The following is a 25,375-nucleotide window of genomic DNA, read 5'->3' on the forward strand; positions in this document are numbered from 1 at the left end:
CAGTCAATAATAATGCATCAAGCTTGGTTCCTCAATCATAACAAATACATCACACTAATGTAAAATGTTAATCAGAGGGGAAACTTTGTATAAAGGCAAAGTGGTTCAAGGGGAACTCTGTACTTCCTGCTCAATTTTCTGTGAACTTAAAATTTCCCTAAAACAGTCTATTAATTACTAAAATTTGAGGAACATTAAGATGAAAGTATGTCTAAAAAAGAATAAAAATGGAGTACAATACAAAGGTAAATTTTGTCTTGGACTATACGATCTCAGAATTTAGAGAATGGGAAGGAATGAAAAGAAGTCTGACCTGAAAAGATGAAAGGAAGAACTTTAAGAGAAAAGGCAAGTAAATAAGGGAAACTTAGCAATATTGAAAGAGAATAGATCTATACTAATGGAGCTGAAGGACTGAAGCAACTCCATGGGGGGGAAAATAACTTAGAAATTTGCAAAAGCATTTTTTCCGTATGTCCAATATACCCCTGTCCTCTGATTCCCTTTTAACCATGAGTGAAATTTCAATTACATTTGATCCTTTTGAAATTCAGTTTTGTGGTTGAAAGGTGTGCCCCATTGGCCTATCAACAGGCACAGAGATCTCTGCTTTCTGATTTCTGCTTTCGTCCAGATACAACTGCATGAACCCTGATGGTGCATCAGGGACCAGAATTACCTTTCTACTTTAAACCACTTAAATACTGGACAAAAATACAGTGCTAATCAGAACTTAAAAAACAGAAAGTCCAAGACATAACAAAAATAAAGGAGAAAGGCCTTGTGATGACCCCAGCTTGCTGCCTGGAATTTCCAGCCCATAGTATAAGGATGGGCAACCCAGAGCCTATTGGTCTCTTTCAGTTAGAAGACAAAGTTTAGTGTTTGGGAAACCAAGGCAACTAGGATTCACAGAGTGCAACATTAGGTAGAAAGCAAAGAGAGAGAAGCAAAGATAGAACCATAGATGTACTATCCACTCCAAAGATCTAGATGCCTTTCCACCCCACCTAGTCAGTCTTGGAGCAGAAATAGCTATAGAACTTGGGAGTACTATAGAATACGCAGCTGTCCTTTGCTTAAATGTGGTAACACTAGGGTATAAAACTAAAGCTAAAAGACGGCAGAATTCCCAGCAACTTGTTCCAATCAAATCTTATTTTCTGCTTTTAAATTGGATCTCACACCACGTTATTTCAAAATTCTCTCCAGTACTAGAACATGAACGAGGCAATTTTTCCTTTCTGTGGACAAATAGGCATAAATCTGACATGCAAGTTCTAATAGCACTTTACATTCATGAATAAGTACATAGCTGTAACTAAAGCATTAGTTATTCCTGGAAACGAAATCCATAAACACTGCCTTAAATTCACACGCTCTGTCCTCGAAGGCTACCAACATTTCAGTAGATGTTCTAATCACAACTCAATCCTCCTGCACTCCAAGAACTAGCACAGCACTTCTCAAAAATGAGTCTAGTTTTGCTAACGTGCCTCCTTCACTAAGAATTTCAAAACTTGCTTGACAAGAAACTTAATTGTATGGCTCCAAACTGTAGGGAATCTGTGTTTTTGCCCCAATAATTACCACTTAAAATTATAGAAATTAATTGTAAAATTATTATGTTAATTGCGGAAATTAACATAATAAGATTACATGAGTGGAAACTTACGTGGATGTGGTTCCCTTGCAGAAACTTCTGTAAATTTTTCAGGCGAATGGGTTTTTATGAATTCTGAAATAATTAAAAGTATATTGGTCATTATGAAGTTCAAATAGCAAATTATATATAATGAGTTTAAATTTTATAGTTTTTATTTTAATAACTGATTCAAGAGAAAGAAAAACCTAAAAAAAAAAACAGCTGCCAACACTGCAGATCTTCCCTATAGGCCACAAATAATGACATCTAAAGGAATGTGTGTAATCGCAGATTACGAACTCATCATTTCTTAATTAAAACTTGTTTTCACTCATACTCTCTTATCTAAGTTGGTGGTACCATCATCATCTAACTTCCCTATCGGGTCCGCTATGTCATGCCGACACCATGTGCAGGAAACAGCCGGTAGGCAGCTTGAAAGTACAAGCTTGCAAGAGGTGAGGCTCCCCAGAGGTGCAGGAGAGCAAAGCCATCCAGTAACCTCTGTCGTGGCTGCAGGAACGCCCCGAGCTACCTCTGCAGCAGATATTTATTGAAACACTGTACAACAGGTGTGGGGAACCCACATACAAGGACTACGTGCTTAAGGATTGCTGCGTGCTCTTTTCCCCAGGCTCTACTCCCACCCTTATGCACCACGAATGTTCAAGGCTCTACGCCTGCTCACTAAAAAGCGCCCAATCTTATCTGTTAGACCACTCGACTGCTTGAGGGTTTGTCTCTGCACTGCAGAACAGCTCCATACCGGCCAGGAGATTGTCCTGCTCCTAGAGTTTCCCTCAATAACGGGAGAGTGTTCTTACAAGCATGGTATTCAGTCTAGCACACTTCCCCTCTTTTGTATCTAGTCTCCAGGCTTTGCAGTCCTATCTGGTAAATATTTCTCAAATCTGTCCCTTTTCTTCTCTTTTACCAGTGCTCTCGTATGGGTACTTATTGCGCATCTAAGACGTATAATAACTTCCCCTTCCTACTTCCCCAAATATAGCTTCTACAGTGTGGCAAGAATAATCTCTAAAATTAATTCTAAGAGTGTTGCTCCCATTGAAAATATTCAACGATCCCCTTTTATATTCAGAAACAGTCCAAGCTCCTTAGCACGGCGTCCAGTCTCTCAATAACTAGACTCACTCCCACCTCATCCCTGTCTCTCCCTGAAGACTCTAGTACCAGTCCAGTTATGCTTCCTGGTCTGTTCACGCAGTTATCTTCTTAAAATGTCAGATATCTCCCTCTTTACTTGACTAAATCCTATTCACCCTTTTAGGTTGCATAAAATCTTCCTAACTACCTCCAGTTGAAAAGGTCGCTCCTTTCTATGGCCTCACTATAAGTTACAATAAGTTATGATAAAGTATGTTTTTTTCTTCTGGGTAGATGCCTAGTAATAGGATTGCAGGATGAAATGGGAGGTATAATTTGAGTCCTTTGAGGATCCACGCTTCTTTCCAAAGAGGCTACATTAGTTTGCAGTCTCACCAACAGTGCAAAAGTGTTCCCTGCTCTCAGCACCTGCACCAGCATCTGCAAATTTGGGACTTTATGATGTGGGCCATTCTTGCCAGAGTTAGGTAATATATCAGGGTCGGTTTGATTTGCATTTCTCTAATGATTAGGGAAATCATTTTATCATAAGGACATTTGCACTAGATTGTTTATCACAGCTCAATTTACAATTGGCAAGATGTGGGAACAACCTAAATGCCCATCAACCCAGGAATGGATAAATAAACTGTGGTGTATGTATACCATGGAATACTATTCAACCATAAAAAACATGGAGACTTTACATCTTTTCTATTAACCTGCATGGAGTTGAGACACATTCTTCTTACTAAAGTATCACAAGAATGGAAAAGCAAGTATCCAAAGTACTTAATACTAATATAAAGGCAGTAGATAATCTATTACATGCCCACATAAGACAAAAACTCAATTCAATACAAGTTGGGGGGAGGAGGAAGGAGGGGAGGGAAGGAGAGGAGGGATGGGAATTGGTGGGCTCCCACTTGATGGGCACAATGTAAGGGTACACAGCACACCTCTTAGGTGCAGGACACAACTACAAGAGGGACTCTACCTAACAAATGCAAACATTATAACCTAGTTTGTACCCTCACATTAACCTGAAATTTTAAAAATTTTTTTAAAAATTACGCATACCTTTATAATGCATTACACTAAACTGAAATGCTACAGAATGCACTTATTGTCCTTTCTAAGCTGGGAATTTCATGGGGCTAACAACCAAGTTGTATTCATTTTGTATATTCCTAGAATTTGGAACATAACAGAAACTTCTATTGAAATATCAAACTCACTATTAAATATTATTCAAATTCACCATTTAAAATTTTGTAACTGTAAATTTTTAAATTATAAGTCTTAATGTGTTCATACACGTAGGAAACCCTATAAGGGCTGAACAAGTATAAAACATAATTACCTTCTATCTTGTGCTCTATGACTTCATAAGTTGCCTCCATTTTTGACAAATCTTCAGGGATAACTTCTTTCTCCCTGTTAAAGTTCCAATAAATAAAATATATTTTAATATGTATAAGAATAAGAGTTTAAATTATCCTTAAATGAGAACTAGAACATGTGGTCTAAACTCTAGATATATAAAGTTTGTCAAATAAAAATCAACATACTCTTTCACCTTTATTCACAGACACTAGGGTAAACTAGTTATGAGCAAGTAAGTATAAAAGTCAAACTATATAATTCTATAAATTCTGTGTTTTCCATGAATATAATTAAATATACTAACAACATTAAATTGGGAAGAAACGTGAAGTTTCTTTTTACCACTATTATTATCAATGGTGTGATTATTAAGAGCACAAGTTCTGGAGTGAGACTACCTAGCCCAAAACCTGTTTCGTCTGCTCACTAATTTTTATGACCTCAGATAAGCTACTTAACCTCTCTGAGCTTCAGTTTCTTCATATTAAAACTGGGATACTTTCCCCATAAAGACGTTATGGGGATCAAAGCACATTATACATGTAAAGTTACTAGAAAAATACCTAGCACATGACAGACAATTAAATGTTAAGTATTAATATATGGTCTGAAACAAATTCCATGCCTTATAATAAGTAGCTCAAGTAAATATATCTGAACCTCTGAGCCAAGGAGCTAGTTAAGCAACCCCACTGGAATCAACTCAAGTGCCACACCCTTCATTCGTCACTGACACAGATATCTGTAAAGTAATTATATGATAAATAGTAGGCCCTCTCAATTACGGATTGAGATAAAATACTTTGTATTTTAACACTATAAAATTTTGTAATAGTGTATATTTAATGCAAAAAAAATGGTTGTTCATAAATGCAAAAATTTAACTTGGATGAATTGTTAAGATAATTTTTAATGAAGGTACTCATAAATAATGAAATATTTAATCAGGTCTTAATAGTTGCCTATTTATCACTGAGAATTACCTGATCAAAGTGAAAGAAGAGGGTTTTTTTGATTTTGTTTTTTATTATTTGAGACAGAGTCTCACTGTCACTCTGGGTAGAGGATGTGGTGTCATAGCTCAAAACAACCTCAAACTCAGGCTCAAGTGATCCTCTTGCCTCAGCCTGTAGCTGGGACTACAGGCGCCCACCACCATGCCCAGCTAGTTTTTCTATTTTTAGTAGATATAGGGTCTCACTCTTGCTCAGGCTGCTCTTGGAGTCTTGAGCTCAAGCAATCTACACACCTCAGCCTCCCAGTGTGCTAGAATTATAGGCATGAGTCACTGCACCAAGTCATGAAAGGGTTTTTTAGCCAGATATTTCAAAGCCAGCAATGTCTAGTATGACTTTCTAATAATAGCCACATATAACTATAAGCACTTGAAATGTGGCTAGCATGACTAGGAAACTGATTTTGTTGTTTTTCCCCCCGAGACCGGGTTTTGTTTTGTTTTTTTCTTATATGAGTTGCATATATTTTCTCCATGTTTTCTTTTTTTTTTTTTATTAAATCATAGCTGTGTACATTAATATGATCATGGGGCATCATTCACTAGCTTCACAGACCATTTACCAAGTTTCACATATACCCTTGTAAGATGCACCACTGGTGTAATCCCACCAATCCCCTTCCCTCTACCCACCTCCCCCCTCCCTCCCCTCCCTTTCCCCCTATTCTTAGGTTGTAACTGGGTTATAGCTTTCATGTGAAAAACCCTAAATTAGTCTCATAGTAGGGCTGAATACATTGGGTACTTTCTCTTCCATTCTTGAGATACTTTACTAAGAAGAATATGTTCCAGCTCCATCCATGTAAACATGACAGAGGTAAAGTCTCCATCTTTCTTTAAGGCTGCATAATATTCCATGGTGTACATATACCACAGTTTATTAATCCATTCGTGGATCGATGGGCACCTGGGCTTCTTCCATGACTTAGCAATTATGAATTGGGCTGCAGGGCGACACCCGTGGCTCAGTCGGTAGGGCACCGGCCCCATATACCGAGGGTGGCGGGTTCAAACCCGGCCCCGGCTGAACTGCAAACCAAAAAATAGCTGGGCGTTGTGGTGGGCACCTGTAGTCCCAGCTACTCGGGAGGCTGAGGCAAGAGAATCGCCTAAGCCCAGGAGTTGGAGGTTGCTGTGAGCTGTGTGATGCCATGGCACTCTGCCGAGGGTGATAAAGTGAGACTCTGTCTCTACAAAAAAAAAAAAATGAATTGGGCTGCAATAAACATTCTGGTACAAATATCTTTGTTGTGATGTGATTTTTGGTCTTCTGGGTATATGCCCAGTAGAGGAATTATAGGATTGAATGGCAGATCTATTTTTAGATCTCTAAGTGTTCTCCATATCTCTTTCCAAAAGGAATGTATTAATTTGCATTCCCACCAGCAGTGCAAAAGTGTTCCTTTTCTCCACATCCACGCCAACATCTCTGGTCTTGGGATTTTGTGATATAGGCTAGTCTCACTGGAGTTAGATGGTATCTCAAAGTAGTTTTGATTTGCATTTCTCTGATGATTAAAGATGATGAGCATTTTTTCATATGTCTGAAGGCCGCACGCCTGTCTTCTTCAAAGAAGTTTCTCTTCAAATCCCTTGCCCAGCCTGCGATGGGATCCCTTGTTCTATTCTTGCTAATGCGTTTGAGTTCTCTGTGGATTCTGGTTAACAAACCTTTGTAGGAGACATAACCTGCAAATATCTTCTCCCCTTCTGAGGGCTGTTTGCTTGCTTTACTTACTGTGTTCTTGGCTGTGCAGAAGCTTTTTAGTTTGATCAAGTCCCAGTAGTGTATTTTTGAAGCTGCTTCAATTGCCCAGGGGGTCCTCCCCATAAAATACTTGCCCAGCCCGATTTCTTCAAGGGTTTTCCCTGCACTCTCCTCTAGTATTTTTATAGTTTCATGTCTTAAGTTTAAATCTTTGATCCAGTGAGAGTCTATCTTAGTTAATGGTGAAAGGTGCGGGTCCACTTTCAGTCTTTTACAGGTTGCCAGCCAGTTCACCCAGCACCATTTGTTAAATAGGGAATCTTTTCCCCACTGAATGTTTTTAATTGGCTTGTCAAAGATTAAATAACGGTAAGTAGCTGGATTCATCTCTTGATTCTCTATTCTATTCCAGACATCTACCTCTCTGTTTTTGTGCCAATACCAAGCTGTTTTGATCACTATTGATTTGTAGTATAGTCTGAGGTCTGGTAGCGTAATTCCTCCTGCTTTGTTTTTATTTCTAAGTAATGTCTTGGCTATTCGAAGTTTTTTCTGATTCCATATAAAACGAAGTAATGTTTTTTCAAGATCTTTAAAATATGACAGTGGAGCTTTAATAGGGATTGCATTGAAATTATATATTGCTTTGGGTAGTATAGACATTTTAACTATGTTGATTCTTCCCAGCCATGAGCATGGTATGTTTTTCCATTTGTTAATATTTTCAGCTATTTCTTTTCTTAGAGTTTCATAGTTCTCTTTATAGAGATCTTTCACGCTCTTTGTTAGATAAATTCCCAAATATTTCATCTTCTTTGGCACTACTGTGAATGGGATAGAGTCCTTAACTGTTTTTTCAACTTGACTGTTGTTGGTATATATAAAGGCTACCGATTTATGAATGTTGATTTTGTAACCTGAGACACTGCTATATTCCTTGATCACTTCTAAGAGTTTTGTAGTAGAGTCCCTAGTGTTTTCCAGATATACTATCATATCATCCGCGAAGAGTGAAAGTTTGATCTCTTCTGACCCTATGTGGATACCCTTGATCGCCTTTTCTTCCCTAATTGCAGTGGCTAAAACTTCCATTACAATGTTAAAAAGCAATGGAGACAATGGGCAGCCTTGTCTGGTTCCTGATCTTAGTGGAAATGATTCCAGTTTAACTCCATTCAATATGATATTGGCTGTGGGTTTGCTGTAGATGGTCTCTATTAGTTTAAGAAATGTCCCTTCTATACCGATTTTCTTAAGTGTTCTGATCATGAAGGGATGCTGGATATTATCAAAAGCTTTTTCTGCATTGATTGAGAGAATCATATGGTCTTTGTTTTTTAATTTGTTTATGTGCTGGATTACATTTATAGATTTACGTATATTGAACCAGCCTTGAGATCCTGGGATAAAATCGACTTGGTCATGATGTATAATTTGTTTGATGTGTTGCTGGATTCTGTTTGTTAGGATCTTGTTGAATATTTTTGCATCTATATTCATTAGTGATACCGGTCTATAATTTTCTTTTCTTGTTGGGTCTTTCCCTGGTTTGGGGATCAGGGTGATGTTTGCTTCATAGAACGTGTTGGGTAGTCTTCCTTCTTTTTCTACCTTTTGGAACAGGTTGAGTAATATAGGTACTAATTCCTCTTTAAAGGTTTGGTAGAATTCAGACGTGAAACCATCCGGTCCCGGGCTTTTCTTTTTAGGGAGGTTTTGTATGGTTGATGCTATTTCCAAACTTGATATGGGCCTGTTCAACATTTCCACTTGATTCTGGCTAAGTCTTGGAAGTTGACGTGCTTCCAGGTATTGGTCAATTTCCTTCAGATTTTCATATTTCTGAGAATAAAGTTTCTTGTAATATTCATTAAGGATTTTTTTTATTTCTGAGGAGTCTGTTGTTATTTCGTCTTCGTTTTTCTGATTGATGAGATTAGAGATTTTACTCTTTTTTTCCTGATTAGGTTGGCCAAAGGTTTATCTATTTTATTGACCTTTTAGAAAAACCAGCTTTTTGATTTATTGATCTGTTATATTATTCTTTTGTTTTCAATTTCATTTAATTCTGCTCTAATTTTGGTTATTTCTTTTCTTCTACTGGGCTTGGGGTTGGAATATTCTTCCTTTTCCAGTTGCTTGAGATGTCCCATTAAGTTGTTAACTTCCTCTCTTTCCGTTCTCTTGAGGAAGGCTTGCAGTGCTATAAATTTCCCTCTTAGAACTGCCTTTGCGGTGTCCCAGAGGTTCTGATAGTTCGTGTCTTCATTGTTGTTTTGTTCCAAAAAATTGGCGATTTCTTTCTTAATCTCGTCTCTGACCCAGCTATCATTCAGCATATGGTTATTTAACTTCCATGTTTTTGTATGAGTATGCAGATTCCTGTTGTTACTCAGCTCAAGTTTTATTCCATGGTGGTCCGAGAAGATGCAAGGAATAATTTCTATTCCTTTAAATTTACTGAGGTTAGACTTGTGACCTAAGATGTGATCAATTTTGGAGTAAGTTCCATGGGCTGATGAGAAGTATGTGTATTCAGTTTTGTTGGGATGAAATGTTCTGTAGATGTCTGCTAAATCCAAATGTTGGATGTTAGGTTTAAATCTAAGATTTCTTTGCTCAGCTTCTTGTTGGAGGATCGATCCAACACTGCCAAAGGAGTGTTGAAATCTCCGACGATTAATGGAGCTGGAGGAAATCAAGTTGCTCATGTCTGTTAGAGTTTCTCTTATAAATTGAGGTGCATTCTGGTTGGGTGCATAGATATTAATAATTGAGATCTCATCATAGTGAGTATTACCCTTAACAAATATGAAGTGACCATTCTTGTCCTTCCTTACTTTTGTTGGTTTAAAGCCTATTGTATCTGCAAATAAAATTGCAACACCTGCTTTTTTCTGATTATCATTTGCCTGAAATATGGACGACCATCCTTTCACCCTGAGTCTGTATTTGTCTGTTAGGTTAAGATGTGACTCTTGTATGCAACAGATATCTGGCCTGAGTTTTTGTGTCCAGTCAGCTAACCTATGCCTCTTTAGAGGACAGTTTAAGCCGTTCACATTAATGGAGAATGTTGATAAGTCTGGTGAAGTTTTGGGTATCGAGTTTTTCAAAAGTCCAGTGGCCATTTTTAATCCTTTCACCAGTGTGGAAATTGGAGTTTGATCCGAAGTTTCTGAGTGAGTTTACTTTTGTGGTATAGGATTGGGTTGGTCATTATGGAGGATAGGTCTGAGAATATCCTGAAGAGCTGGTTTGGTTATGGCAAATTTCTTCAACATATGAATGTCATTAAAGTATTTAATTTCTCCATCATAAATGAAACTCAGTTTAGCTGGATACAAGATCCAGCGTTGAAAGTTATTTTGCTTTAGGAGATTAAAAGTTGGTGACCACCCAATTCTGGCTTGAAAAGTTTCAGCAGAGAGATCTGCAGCCATTCTAATATTCTTGCCTTTGAAGGTAATGGTTTTCTTTCTCCTGGCAGCTTTGAGGATTTTCTCCTTCATATTAACTTTAGTGAAGTTAATTATGATATGCCTTGGGGATGTCTTATTGGGGTTGAGTCATGCTGGGGTTCTGAACCTGTCTGCTATCTGAATTTCAGAATCTCTAGGCATGTCTGGAAAATTCTCTTTCATAATTTCACGCAGAAGGGCCTCTATGCCCAGCGAGGCCACTTCATCTGTTTCTGGAACTCCTATGATTCGGATATTATCCCAGAGCTCTCTGAGAGAGTGATCCATTTTTGCTCTCCATTTCTCTTCCTCTTTGAGAGTTTGGGAGCGTTCAAAGGCTTTATCTTCAATGTCAGAAATCCTTTCTTCTGCTTGCTCCATTCTGTTACTGAGGGATTCTACTGTATTTTTCATATTTTTGAGGGCTGCAAATTCTTGCTTCAGTGTGTCTAAGTCTTTGGTGGTTTTGTCTTTAAATTCGTCAAATTCTTTTTTGTTTTGTTTTGTTTTTTTTTTTAATTTTGGCCGGGGCTGGGTTTGAACCCGCCACCTCCAGCATATGGGACCGGCGCCCTACCCGCTGAGCCACAGGCACTGCCCGTAAATTCGTTAAATTCTTGAGACAACTTTTGAATTTCTCCTCGAATTCCTAATTCCACTTTGTTAATCTTGTCTACAATCCAAATTCTGAATTCGATTTCTGACATCTCAGCCAGTTGTTTATGAATGGGATCTTCGATTGCATCTGCCATATCTTTCCTTGGAGGGGTTGATCTATTCTGGTTATTCATGTTACCAGAGTTTTTCCGCTGATTCTGCCCCATGGTTGTTTTACTCCCTCTGATTTTTTTCCCCTGGGGCTTTGTCGAGGGCCTGTACAGTGTTGTGGCCTGAGAAACTGGGGCCCTGTCTGGTGTGGTGGAGCTAAATGGTTCTGCCTTGTTTTCAGCTGGTTTCTGTTCCACCCAAGTCCCGAGACCGGGTTTGAACCCACTACCTCCAATATATGGGGCTGGAGCCCTACTCCTTGAGCCACAGCCGCCACCCAGGAAACTGATTTTTTTTAATGAATTGAATTGAATTAAATTTTAACAGCCACATATAGCTAGTGACTAGTGTATTGGACAGTGCCATCTCAGACTATTAAAAACTCAAATAGAAACAAGCTGACTAGACCTGATTCGATTTAGAAGCTCTGAGGATAGCCATGATATCCAACTCATTATCTTACATTCAGTGCTAACTATATACCACCTCTTATTGTTCTTAATTCAATTAGTTCTTATTTCACTTACGGGGGTTTAGGCAACATGGCTTTGAAGGCCTGTGCAGTCCTCTTTTTAAGACGCATTCTCAGTTCTTCAAGTTTTTGTACACGTCCTACTATTTGTCCAATACTTAAAGTGACATCTTTGTCAGCCTCTTGAAACTCTGCTTCTGAAAAAGTTTTATCTTTACTTATCTAAAATAATAAAATTAACCAGTTAGATAGGAAATACCCGTTTTGCTCCCATTCCTCAAAGAAATTTCATTATTTTCTTATCAAGTCTAAGTAATTTTTATACCATTACCCTTTCTATGGTTATAGTCAAATAATGATATATTGAAAAATACATTTACAAATATACTTGAGGAATTACCTATAAATAGACTTACGGCTCAGTGATGACTTTTGTATGTCCAAACTGAAATCTTCTCTTTATTATTTTAATAAATAGGAATTGGAAACAAGTCTAATAAACACAACCCAAAATTTTTATAAGAGCAATTCAAAAACAACTGCTTCACCTAAATTCTAAAACTACCCTTTAATGTGACAAATTATGGAAATACTGTAATTTGCTCTAATTTCCAGAAGTTAATATATAAAGGTATATGCATCCTCTGTCTGCATGAGAAAGACAGAGACTCACTTGCGTGGCTTAAGGCCTTTGGAATAGACCAAGCTACAAGGTAACAGGTGATGGGAAGCATCAGTAAGACATAAGATATGATGACCATAACTAATATTCTACGTAAATAGGTCAACTTGAAGAAAGTTCAATGAGAATGAGTGTCTAAAAACACAGTGAATGAAACCTAGAAATAGCAAATATGTATGGACATTAATAAGCACACTAGCAATTAGGGTCAAAAAGTTTTGACAGGAAAATAGCAGAGAATATTTACAAGAGTAATTCCAAAATCGTTGCTTCCTGTAAGTTCATATATTCAATATAGACACCGCTAATCCTTATGAAGGGAGGGAAAGCTCACAGGGAAAAAAAGAAGTCAAGGGCCTGGCAAAGAGAAATTTGAGCAATGAGGACTGAGAACAGAGACTTCAACTTCATCTCAGTAATGAGTATCTGGAATGGGGCTAGGATATAATAGCAAGAAGTAAATGCGGGAAAATGAACTAGAAGTCTGTGATTGGGTAAAAGGAAAACACAGAAAGGGATGAAGAACAGGTGGAAGGGAAGAGGAGACCTATGGAAACCAGGGCCAAAGGAAAGAGCTCAGAGAAGAGCCCACTAATCATAAACTGAGTTGAAAAGGTGATGTACCAATCAGGTGCATTTATCAATTTATTGCCTTTCATCTCAAAAATCTGTTCTTCATCTTCTTGCTTATGAGAGTGGAATATTTCTTCCTTGACAAATGACATGATGTTAACTTTTGTCAGTAGAGCATCCTAGAGAGGCGCTGGAGGAGAAAGCAGCTTTTCTCTCTAGTTCCGTCATCTCCCTCTGTTTACCAGTAAGGCAGAGCACACTATACCTAGCTGTGCTCACCCCCAGAAAGTTTCAACAGCACCACGGCTATGGACAGCTTCATGGCGAGGTCCCTGGCGTAGAACATTCCCACACACAGCTTCCCCTAAAACTACTTAGCCAAATCCACCAATGCAGAACTTCCCTTTGGGAAGCTTTACAGCATATCCCCCTTGAGGACAGCTTTCCAGCAAGCAATACAATACCTCTCTGGAAGATGGTTTTTTGCCAGCACCGTAAAAGGTGGCCTCCTAGTGTACCACCCTCATGGGCAGCATCCTAATGAGTTCAAGTTCCCCCAGAAAGACACCCCAGCAAACTTTGCCATCCAGTGATGAAGGCTGCTCCATCTTCCAAAGGTCTGGATCTTAGCACTGGGTTGGGGGGAAAGGAGGATTAAACATATTTATATTTGTTCCTTCCTTGAGCATGCCACCTCCATCCATCCTACAAGTAGAGGCCGTTCCCTACGTTTTCTAATCCTATATTCTTTAGAATTGCCCTTACCATTACCCCTTTGGTAAATACTGTCCTCTGTTATAACAATTATTTACATTAAATTTCCCTAGTCAAATTGCTGTGTGGTTTTTTTTCTTTTGATTAGACTCTAGCTGATACATTCTATTTCTCAACAGGGATTAAACTTGCATGGAAGTACTTTCTGGGAGAAAAATAAAGGTACAGAACTAAAGCAGCATGGAATAGACAGTGCGATTATCAGGTAAATGATTTCATCAAAGAGACTTAAGGAGCACAAATTCCAAAAGGACTACTCTGAAGAGTACAGGTCACAGACTCATCCTACATTTCTCTGGTACAGCTCACCCTACATTCTGATGGCTTCAACTTGTGTCTCTGTTACTACAACATGACCACAAGCGTTAACTTCATCAGCTTGTACCAACAGTAAAATCTATCAGCAGTAACAACAACATTGTTCCAAGACTCTCAAATGTTAGTGGGTGTGAGGATCTCTCAAGGGAGTCTATTAAAGCAGTAGATTCCTAACCCACACATACACACCCCCAAAAAATTCTAATTCACTAATGTGCATGTATAACACATAGCTTAGGTGAAATCTGCACATGTTCCATCAACTACAACTACACTTTTTTTTTTTTATTAAATCATAGCTGTGTATATCAATATGATTATGGGGCACCATACACTTGGTTCATAGACCATTTGACACATTTTCATCACATTAGTTGACATAGCCCTCCTGGCATTTTCTTAGTTACTTTGCTAAGACATTTACATTCCACATTTACCAAGCCTCACATATACCCTTGTAAGATGCACCACAGGTGTGATCCTTGAAATGCCTCCTCCCTCTACCCACCTCCCCCCTCCCTCCCCTCCCTTTCCCCCTTCCCCCTATTCTTAGGTTGTAACTGGGTTATAGCTTTCATGTGAAGGCCCTAAATTAGTTTCATAGTAGGGGTGAGTACATTGAATACTTTGTCTTCCATTCTCGAGACACTTTACTGAGAAGAATATGTTCCAGCTCCATCCATGTAAACTACAACTACAACTACACTTTAAGAAACACTCTTTGAAAGGCAGAAGATAATAATTACAAACACTTGGGCAATATCTCTGCTATACCAAATTAAGAAACTATTCAAAAGAAGCAATTAAGGATTTAAACACTGAAAAATTTGTCATTTCAGATCAGAAATATAGTTGTGTAGTGAGGATTCATCCTGTGGATTATGAAGGCATAAGTTGGGTTTTCAGGCATATATTAGAGATGACGGTAGCTAGCACTAAACGTATAAACAATAGATAAAGTGAAAAGTGGACACATGTGACAACTTCTTCGGAGGTAAAATCAAAAGAATGGATTAAGTATTCGAACTAGATCAAAGTGAGTTGTCAAGGATTGATACCACATTTCTGATTCGCCCAATTTGACAAATAGAAAAAAAGGAATGTATAAGATAAAATCTTGAGGCACTCTGACATTTATTGGTGGGGTGAAAGGGTAACTCTGAAAAGGAGACAAAGAGGTGGAACAGTATAGCCAGGACAGTGTAAACTCACAGAGTCCAAAGAAATAGTCACTGCCTTCAAAAACCAGGGAGTGATCAATAATGTTGACTATGGCTGAGATAAAGGAAAATGTCTGTTTAAATTAACTACATACAAATTATTGGGCATCAAGAATGTTTTCTTCATTATGGAGACAGAATTTAGTCTGGGTAGGTTGAGAACTGCTTGGGAAGACAGACATAATGTATACTAAATTAATATAAACTTGGCTCTGAACCTGTAACATATACTCCACAGCTAAGTTCTTAATGTTTTATGGAAAATCCATAAACAACTCAAATTGTTTACCTGATACCCCTAGTTGGCTCTTAAAAGGAAGGAATGCCTAGATTAACCTCTTCACTAGGTTTAACCACTTCAAAATTTATCAATTGAATAACACTTTTAAAAAAAAAAAAAAAAGCAAACTGGTTTAGTTGTTCAAGATCATCTGCAGCATTTTTCTCTCCGCTCACAGATAAATATTTTTGGCTATATTCTCTGATAATAATTTAGGGACTATTTTCCTACCATGAGTGAATTTGCATACAAAATAATTTTTTTGAGACAAGAGTCTCAGTCTGTTGCCCCAGGCTAGAGAGCCCTGTGAGCCTAGCTCATATAACCTCAAACTCCTGGGTTCAAGCAATCCTCCCACCTCAGCCTCTGTAATCCTTTACAGGCATCTGCCAGAATACTCAGCTAATTTTTCTATTTTTAATAGAGAGGGAATCTTGCTCTAGCTCAGGCTGGTCTCAAACTCCTGAGCTCAAGGGACCCTCCTGCCTTGGCCTCCCAAAGTGCTAGGATTTGGGAGGCTGAGGCCCAAAAGAATTTTTAAAAACTGGTTAATGAAGGGCAGAGAAATAGGCCTATAACTGGAGGAGAACATGGCATCAAAGGAGAGATGGATGAGCACATTTAGAAACTAAAAGAAAGGATACAACTGAATGAGAGAGATTGAATCTACAAAACAGAAAACTAATCAAAGTTCTTGAGATGGGATCCAAAACAGAGATGAAGGAATTAGCCTTCTCTATGAGGAGGAACAATATCTCTGTTTTAATATGAGAAAAGGAAGAACAAATGAGTATAGACACAAATGTTGTTTGGTAGCAGGAATTGAAGGAGTCACAACCAATGACTCATATTTGGAGTATTCCAACTGATTACTTGAGAGTGAAAACAACAATAGGACAGAGGGAGTAAATTTTAGATGGTGGCTGGCAAAAATTGAAATTCCTTTCAGAAGTACAACAGAATTGCCAGGCAGTATTTGAACTAATTGCATCTAACCCATTGTGTTATTTTCTTCAGCGGTGTTTCACAGCTAAGCCATAGAACCAGAGAAGGTAAATCATTGTATTTATTTGAGGTTACATTTTATATACAAGACTGGTGTGAGGAAAAAAGAAACGGATAAGGGACATTAGGAAGTTGGAAAATTCACGGTGAAGTGCATAGTCTCCACGCTAAATAGAAGGATTAACAAAAAGACGGCAAGAAGGTAGAGGGAATGACTGGACTGGAGGTCTTGCTGATATCAAAGAGAGATGTTTAAAGTAATAATTGGAAAGATAGCATTTATAGTTCAAGAATAAGTGGTCTGAATTGGGGATTTCTTTTAAAAAATACATAAAGCAATTTGGCTAATGAGAAGGTCCAGAGTGTGACTGGAAGTGAAGACCCCAGAGTAAAAAAGGACACTAGACGTATAGAAATGAGGATGTCAAGGAACTGAGAGGCCAGGATTTTGGATAGGTCATGTGCATCAACAAGACAGGGTGTAAAAAGAAGACAGCAAGGCAATTCATGAATAAAACAGAATAAAAGCAGATTGACAGGTTAAAGTAAGAAGGCAGAAGACAAGTTGAATGTCCCAAGTTTCAAATAAATACACAGTTTACAAAAGGGTAGAAGAATAGTGGAATTTGTCCTAATCCTACTTCTCTGGAAAGATGAAGACCATGATGCCCTTGCTGGAGAGGATCCACTGACACTTTTCCAATGTCAGTCATGCCTGACCTAAAGCAGAGAATGTTATCTGCCATGTAAGTCTTCTATTCTAAAGCCAGAGGTAAAATAATGAGGAAGTGCTAGGATATAGCTTTGGTTTCCACCTTTAATTTTATATCTCAAATAAATCAGCTTCATTTCTTTGAAAACTCCTTGACTTTGAGAGTTTTTGATTGGACTGAACCATGAGCAGGACGAAGGGAGAACTGAAACAATTCTGTATATCAATAAAGCTACCCTGGAAATCATTCTGCTATACTAAGAGCACATATAAAGTCTCTTCCAGAATAAAATAAAAAGTCTATAAGGATAGAGACCAGACGTTCTCAAACTGGTGGTAAAGTACCTAAAAAAAAATGTATAAAAGAAATCATTAATAGAACATATTAGAGAAAACCAATATATAATTTTATGTCTGCACATATATTTTACATATTAAATTTTTTAATTAATACTCTTGTCATTTATGCTTTTATATAAATTAAGAAAAATAATAAATTGGTTTCCATTATTGAATTTTAGGAGAAAGAATGTGTCATTCAAACTTAAAGTATACCAGATACAAGTATATGCAAGAATATACATATAGTGTGTAAATTGCTGAAAAACATTTTATTCAATCTACTTATTCCTCCTCTAAATCAAAAGATTACTTATAACTAACAGTTATTCAAAAAATTTTAACTTAACATACTTGAAATTGGTTTTCAAATGAGTTAAAATATTAACAATTAAGAAACGTTATACTTACCTCCTCTATCTGATTGACCTGCCACTGAAACCACTTTAAAAAAAAACAAAAAAGGAACAAAAAATAGTTAATGGCAAGTTAAATTTCAGCAGTGAAATAACTGTGTACATATATGTCTATCTGTGGCTGTGAATCTTCATCTATTAGATATCAGTTCTTGACCAAAATATCACTTAGGATTCAGAATGGGACTAAGGTAACATATAACTGAATAGAAACTTTTTAAATATATACATAGGTGCAATAGTTTGGAAGTTCTTTTATCTCCTCAAAACTTAGAAACCTCTTCTTCATTTACATGTATTCCTATATTAAGTTTTTTTTTAATTAATATTAAATCATAGCGGTGTACATTAATGCAATCATGGGGCACCATACACTGGTTTTATAAACAGTTTGACACATTTTCATCACACTGGTTAACATAGCCTTCCTGGCATTTTCTTAGTTATTATATTAAGACAATTATATTCTACATTTACTAAGTTTCACATGTATCCTTGTAAGATGCACCGCAGGTGTAATCCCACCAATCACCCTCCCTCTGCCCATCCCTCCCCTTCCCTCCCGTCCCTCTCCCCCTTCCCCATAATCTCAGGTTATAACTGGGTTATAGCTTTCATATGAAAGCCATAAATTAGTTTCATAGTAGAGCTGAGTACATTGGATACTTTTTATTCCATTCTTGACATACTTTACTAAGAAGAACATGTTCCAGCTCCATCCATGTAAACATGAAAGAGGTAAAGTCTCCATCTTTCTTTAAGGCTGCATAATATTCCATGGTGTACATATACCACAGTTTATTAATCCATTCATGGATCGATGGGCACTGGGCTTTTTCCATGACTTAGCAATTGTGAATTGGGCTGCAATAAACATTCTGGTACAAACATCTTTGTTATAATGTGATTTTTGGTCTTCTGCGTATATACCTAGTAGAGGAATTATAGGATTGAATGGCAGACCTATTTTTAGATCTCTAAGTGTTCTCCAAACATCTTTCCGAAAGGAATGTATTAATTTGCATTCCCACCAGTAGTGTAGAAGTGTTCCCTTTTCTCCACATCCATGCCAACATCTCTGGTCTTGGGATTTTGTGATATGGACTAATCTTACTGGAGTTAGATGGTATCGCAAGGCCTATATTAAGTTTTAATATGTTCAAGCTATAATATATTGAACATACCTTAAAAAGAGATTCCAAAATCTGAAAAATAAAGTTTTAATTACTACATTTAAAATACAACAATGTATATGATATAATACTTAGATCAATTCTTTTGTAATTTTCTATCAAAAAGTGTATTAATTATTAAAATATAACTATAAATCTATAGTCCAAAGTCATTCATACTTTTATATTTAGAGATAGTGTTTTTAGTCATTTTGCATAGACAACTTAATTCTAGAATAAAAAATAGTTTTCTGGGCCAGATATGTTATCTCACGCATATAAACCTAGCCCTCTGAGAGGCTGAGGGGAGAGGATCACTTGACCTCAGGAGATTCAGACCAGCCTGAGCAAGACGGAGACCTCATCTTCACTAAAAATAGAAAAAATTAGCCAGGTGTCATGGCTGGCACCTGTAGTCCCAGCTACATGAGAAGCTGAGGCAAAAGGATCACTTGAGCCAAGAGTTTGAGGTTGCTGTGAGCTAGGCTGACACCACAGCCCTCCAGCCTGGGATGACAGAGTGAGACTCTGTCTCGATAAAAATAAATAAGTAAAAATAATTTTCTACCTTTATAAATCTAAATATATTAAGAGACGCCCAGGTAATTCACATAAAACATTTCAAATATCTTCTCAAAATAGATAAATTTAAAAATGAATAAAATATAGCTGGGCGTTGTGGCAGGCGCCTGTAGTCCCAGCTGCTCTGGAGGCTGAGGCAAGAGAATTGCGTAAGCCCAAGAGTTAGAGGTTGCTGTGAGCAGTGTGACGCCACCGCACTGTACCCGAGGGCGGTACAGTGAGACTCTGCCTCTACCAAAAAAAAAAAAAAAAAATGAGATTCTGTCTCAAAAAAAAAAAAATGAATAAAATAGATAAATTTAAAAATAGATAAAATTTAAATTCAAAAAAATTAACCATGATCAATGGGTTTCATCCCACAGATGCAAGAATGGTTCAACATACACAAATCAATAGATGTGATTCACTACATAAACAGAATTAAAAACAAAAATCATAGATCATCTCAACAGATACAGAAAAGCATTCAATAAAATTCAGCACTACTGCTGAATAAAAATCCTTAACAAATTAAGCATAGAAGGAACGTATTTCAAAATAATAAGAGCCATACGTGACAAATCTATAGCCAACATCATATTAAATGGGAAAAAGTTGAAAGCATTCTAAAACCTGGAGCAAGAAAAGGATGCCCACCATCACCACTTATATTCAAAATAGTACTGGACGTCCTATGACATCCATTTTCCAACTCAGGAAAAAGAATGTCAAACTATCCTGGTGTTCAAATGATTATGATCTTATATGTAGAAAATCCTATAGACTGCTCCAAAAGACTTCTACAATAAACAAACAAATTCAGTAAATTCTCAGGTTACAATATTAGTGTACACAAATCAGTAACATTTCTATACATTAATAACAGCCAAGCTGAGAATCAAAGCAAGAACTCAATCCCATTAACAATAACTGCTAAAACAATAAAATACTTAGGAATACACTTAAACAAGAAGGTAAAATATCTCTACAAGGAAAACTACAAAACATAAATGAAAGAAATCCTACCTAACACATACAAATGGGAAAATATCCCATGTTCGTGGACCGGAAGAATCAATAGTATTCAACTGTCCATACCATTTACAGATTCAATGCAATTCCTATCATTATTTACAGAATTAGAAAAAAAATCCTACATTTAATATAGAATTTTAAAAAGAGCCCCAATGGCCAAAGCAATCCTCAACAAAACGACAAATCTGGAGGCATCACATTACCTGACTTCAAATTTTACTAAAAGGTTATCATAACCAAATAGCATGGTACTGGTAGAAAAGTAAACACATAGACCAATAGAATAGAAAAGAGAACCCAGAAATAAAACCATACACCTATAACAACTGATCTTTAATAAAACAGACAAAAAAAAATCTTGGGGAAGGGATAGTCTGTTCAATAAATTATGCTAGAAAAAGTGAAGAGCCACATGCAGAAGAATTAAAGTGAATCTCTATCTCTTACTACACACAAAAATTAATTCAAGGTAAACTAAAGTCGTTTTTAAATGTAAGACCAAAAACCATAAAAATTCTAGAAGAAAACTTAGGAAAAACTCTCCTGGACATTGGTCTAGGTAACAAATTTATGACTGAGACCCCCAAAGGAAAATACAACAAAACCAAAAATAAATACACGGGGCTTAATTAAACTAAAAAGCTTCTGTACAGAAAAGGAAACCAACAGAGTAAATAGACAACCTTCAGAATAGGGGAAAATATTTACAAAAAGAAACTGATCTGATAAGGGATTAATATCTGGAAAACACAAGGAACTCAAACAACTCAGCAGTAAAGAAAAAAATAATTGATTTTTAAACGGGCAAACAGGCACTTCTCCAAAGAAAGACATAAAAATGGTGAAAAAATCCTCAATGTCACTCACCATCAGGGAAATGTAAATCAAAACCACCATGAGATATCATCTTGCCCCAGTTAGAATGCCTACTATCAAAAAGATTTAAAAAATAATAAATACTAGCAAAGAAGTAGGGAGAAGGGATCTCTCATACATTGTTGGTGGGAATGAAAACTAGTACAGCCAATATGTAAAACAGTATGGTTCCTCAAGAAACTACAAACAGAACTACCATATAATCCAGCAATCCCATACTGAGTATATGTATATATCCAAAGGAAATAAAATCAGTGTATAAAAGATTCATCCACCCTCATATGTTCACTGCAACACTATTCACAACAGCCAAGATATGGAATCAACCTAAGTGTCCATCAGCAGATGGATGAGGCAAGGTACTTTGGCTCATGCTTGTGATCCCAGCACTTTAGGAGGCCAAGGTGGGAGAGTCACTTGAGGCCATGAGTTTAAGACCAGCCTAGGCAACAGGCAACACAGCAGATTCTATTTGTCTCTATACAAAAAAAAAAAAAATATTTTCAAAAATTATCCAACCATGGTGGTGTACACCTGTACTCCAAGCTCCTCGGGAGGCTGGGTGGAAGGATCACTCCAACTCAAGCATTTGAGATTACGTGTGAGCTATAACTGTGTCACTGTACTACAGCTTGGGTGGCAGAACAAGACCCTGTCTCTAAAACAATAAAAATAAATTTAAAAAGAAAAGATGAATATATAAAGATGGCATATATAGAAAATGCCACAAAAAGGTGTGAGATCGTGTCATTTGTGGCAACACGGACAGGCCCAGAGGATATAATATTGAGAAAAATAAGCCAGGAAGACAAAGATAAATATTACATGTTCTCACTCACTCATATGTGGGAGCTAAAGAAAAGTTGATCTCATAGAAGTACAAAGTGGAATAGCGATTGTTAGAGAATAATAAGGGTAGGGGTAAGGGGGGATAGAAAGAAGTTGTTTAAAGAATACAAAATTGCAACTAGACAAGAGGAATAAACGATAGTGTTCTATAGCACTGTATGGTGACTATAGCTATAGTTAACAATGATTACATATTTTTAAATAGCTAGATGAAAGCATTTTCAGAAATAATTTTAGAAAAAGAAATGATACATGTTTCGGATGATGGATATGCTAATTACTCTGATTTGATTTGACCACTGCACACTGTATCGAAACATCATCAGGTACTCCATAAATACATTATGTGTCAATTTAAAAAAAATTGCCAAAAACAAGAAAGTAAGTTTATTTCACTATACGAAAGAAACAGACAATGTAGACAACTATATATACACATATATACATATATATATATATTTTTTTTTTTTTTTGAGACAGAGAATCTCACTTTGTTGCCCTCAGTAGAGTGTCATGGCTTATAGCCCACAGCAACCTCAAACTCTTAGGCTCAAGTAATCCTCTTGTCTCAGCTTCCCAAGTAGCTGGGACTAAAGGGGCCCACCAAAATCCCTAGCTGTTTTTAGAGACAGGGTTTTGCTCTTGCTCAGGCTGGTCTCCCATCCTTTGGCTCAGAAGTCCACCAGCCTCAGCCTCCCAAAGTGCTAGGAGTATGGCATGAGTCACCACCCCCAGGCAACTCTATATATTCTTATCTTTTACTCATGGATAATTGGTAAGGGCTATGATGCTAAACCTAATTGTATCATCATTCACTTAATATTAATGGCCAATCTCTCTCCCTTTGTTGCTCATTGCCTCCCGGTCAATATTTATTAACTACCTTGTAACTATTTACCTACTCTGAATGAGAGAATTTCGCAAGCTCATTAAAACCCATACAACTACTGAAGAATCAACTCAAAGTTTGTGTCTTACTAGTAGTGGGTCAATGGCATAATCTATGATTTGGAGCATAATAAATACCCTTGCTGATGAAAACAGAATAAAGAAAAATAAATAATGCTTTCCAAATTCATGCACTGAACCTAGGCTAATATTGCTGACTGGATACCACATTCAAGTTTCAACAATACAAATTTTAATATTTTATACTTGGCAATTTATATAGAATACCTACAGTATCTTCTTCCTTAACTGCTGCTTCAAGCTGCTCTGCATATTGTGAACAACTCGTCAAGAACGAACTCAAATCATCCCCAACCTTTCAAAAATAACAAAACAAAAAGTTACTTTTTAGTGCTCATATGCATTTCTATTTTTAGTACATTTAATTACTTTAATCTTAAATATTTTAATTTTGTACAATTGATGTCCCTTCAAACACAGAAGGCAATAAACCAGGCTTTAAATGCTATACTAACAAATTCTCCCAAAGATAAAATAGAGAAGCAAGCACATTCTAAGTAATACAGAGGTTTGTCCCTCCAAATCTCATGTTGAAATTTCATCTCCAAAGTTCAAGACGGGGCTGAATGAGAGGTGTTTTCTCCTGGAGGTGGATCCCTCGCAAATGGCCTGATGCTACCCCTGAGGTAATGAGCTCTATGCATTCCTGTGAGATCTGATGGTAAAACAGAAACTGGTATCTCCTCCCCTCTCTTCTGCTTCCTCACTCGCCAAGTGACACACCTGCTTCCCCTTTGCTTTCTACCTTAATTGGAAGCTCTCTGAAGTCCTCTCTAGAAGCAGATGCTGGTGCCAGACTTCTCATAAAACCAGCATAGCTATGAGCCAAAAAAGCCTCTTTCCTTTATAAATGGCCCAGTCTTGGGTATTCGTTTATAGCAATGAAAAAACAGACTATGGACACCATGCTTCAAATGCCACACAAATTCTCCCAGAGAAAAATATGGAAGAAAGCACATTCCAAGGAGTGGTCCATTAATGATATAGACCCAGCTGTGTCTCTCCTCCCGTTGTCCTCTACATAGTTCCAGAAAATCAAGTCTTACACTCTTGAAATTTCTGAGTGTCCCCTCCCCAAAAAAGTAACACTGTGTGTATGCCCTACAAATATTTATGTTTAAAAACAAAAAAAGCATCCTAACTACAACTACTGATTATACTTGCCAAAAGTTATTGTCTTTTCACCTAACAGGCAAGAGAAAACTTTGAAGAAATAGATAGTTACAGATTACAATGTCACAATAACTTAATCTCTTCTAGAAGAGCGCTTATTTGTAAATCAGAGAATTGATCCATGAGAAATAAATATTAGATAGTTTATATGTAGTTAATGACTCTCATAGAATGGTACTCTATGAAGAGTATGTTCTTTAAGCTAAATTTTAAACATATTCATTGGCTCACATACTCTTTGTCAGGGTAAAGACCTATAATTATATGGAAAAGAGGGGGAAAAAACTGAAATGATTGTCCAAGAGTGAGAAATGAATAGACTAGGGTTGTTAATCACAAATATAAAGTGAGATCATTAGCATTCTCTGGGATTTTCTTCTTCCTACCTTCAGACGTCAGAAATTAGAGAAAATAGAGATCAATTTGACCAGGTATGCAACTTAACCAAGTAAGAGCAATAAAGCAGTAAATGGGTTTAAAGGGAGTTAAGTACATGTACCAGGGAATGATATTAATAGGGAACCATGCTGTGTAGGCTGGGTGAGTACACACACAAGGAGAATCTGGGACACTAAAAAGGCAGTAGGACCAACAGACTATAGGTCCCAGTGAAACTAAAGAATTTTTGGAGTAAGGATATGAGACAGACTGAGTGGGAAAGATAAGAGGTAGTGCCCAGAGAACAGAATTGTTGAAATTCATATTATGAAACAGCTACCAGTAATAACAGGGACTAGAGGATATTAACCTTGTCAATTAGTGGTTGAGGAAGAATCAAAAATAAAATTGTGAGAGGGAAAAAAAGTCAGTGAACTAAAATACTAGATTATATGGAAAGCTCTTCTACATAGATATTGTAAGT

At 37.0% G+C, this 25,375-nt stretch overlaps 1 protein-coding gene across 1 annotated transcript in view; it reads right to left on the reverse strand.

The window, feature by feature from the left end:
* Positions 1-25,375, reverse strand: part of LOC128572786 (coiled-coil domain-containing protein 7-like) — a 97,848-nt gene that overhangs the window by 59,025 nt on the left and 13,448 nt on the right. The window contains exons 4-9 of the mRNA XM_053572865.1: positions 23,552-23,635; positions 19,063-19,083; positions 17,874-17,906; positions 11,615-11,781; positions 4,113-4,186; positions 1,676-1,738 (exon numbers count right to left, since the gene is read on the reverse strand). Of these exons, the coding sequence (XP_053428840.1) occupies positions 1,676-1,738; positions 4,113-4,186; positions 11,615-11,781; positions 17,874-17,906; positions 19,063-19,083; positions 23,552-23,635 (442 nt within the window). The remainder of the gene's footprint in view (positions 1-1,675; positions 1,739-4,112; positions 4,187-11,614; positions 11,782-17,873; positions 17,907-19,062; positions 19,084-23,551; positions 23,636-25,375) is intronic.

The sequence above is a fragment of the Nycticebus coucang genome, chromosome 20, assembly GCF_027406575.1.
Source record: "Nycticebus coucang isolate mNycCou1 chromosome 20, mNycCou1.pri, whole genome shotgun sequence".
Classification (NCBI taxonomy): domain Eukaryota; kingdom Metazoa; phylum Chordata; class Mammalia; order Primates; family Lorisidae; genus Nycticebus; species Nycticebus coucang.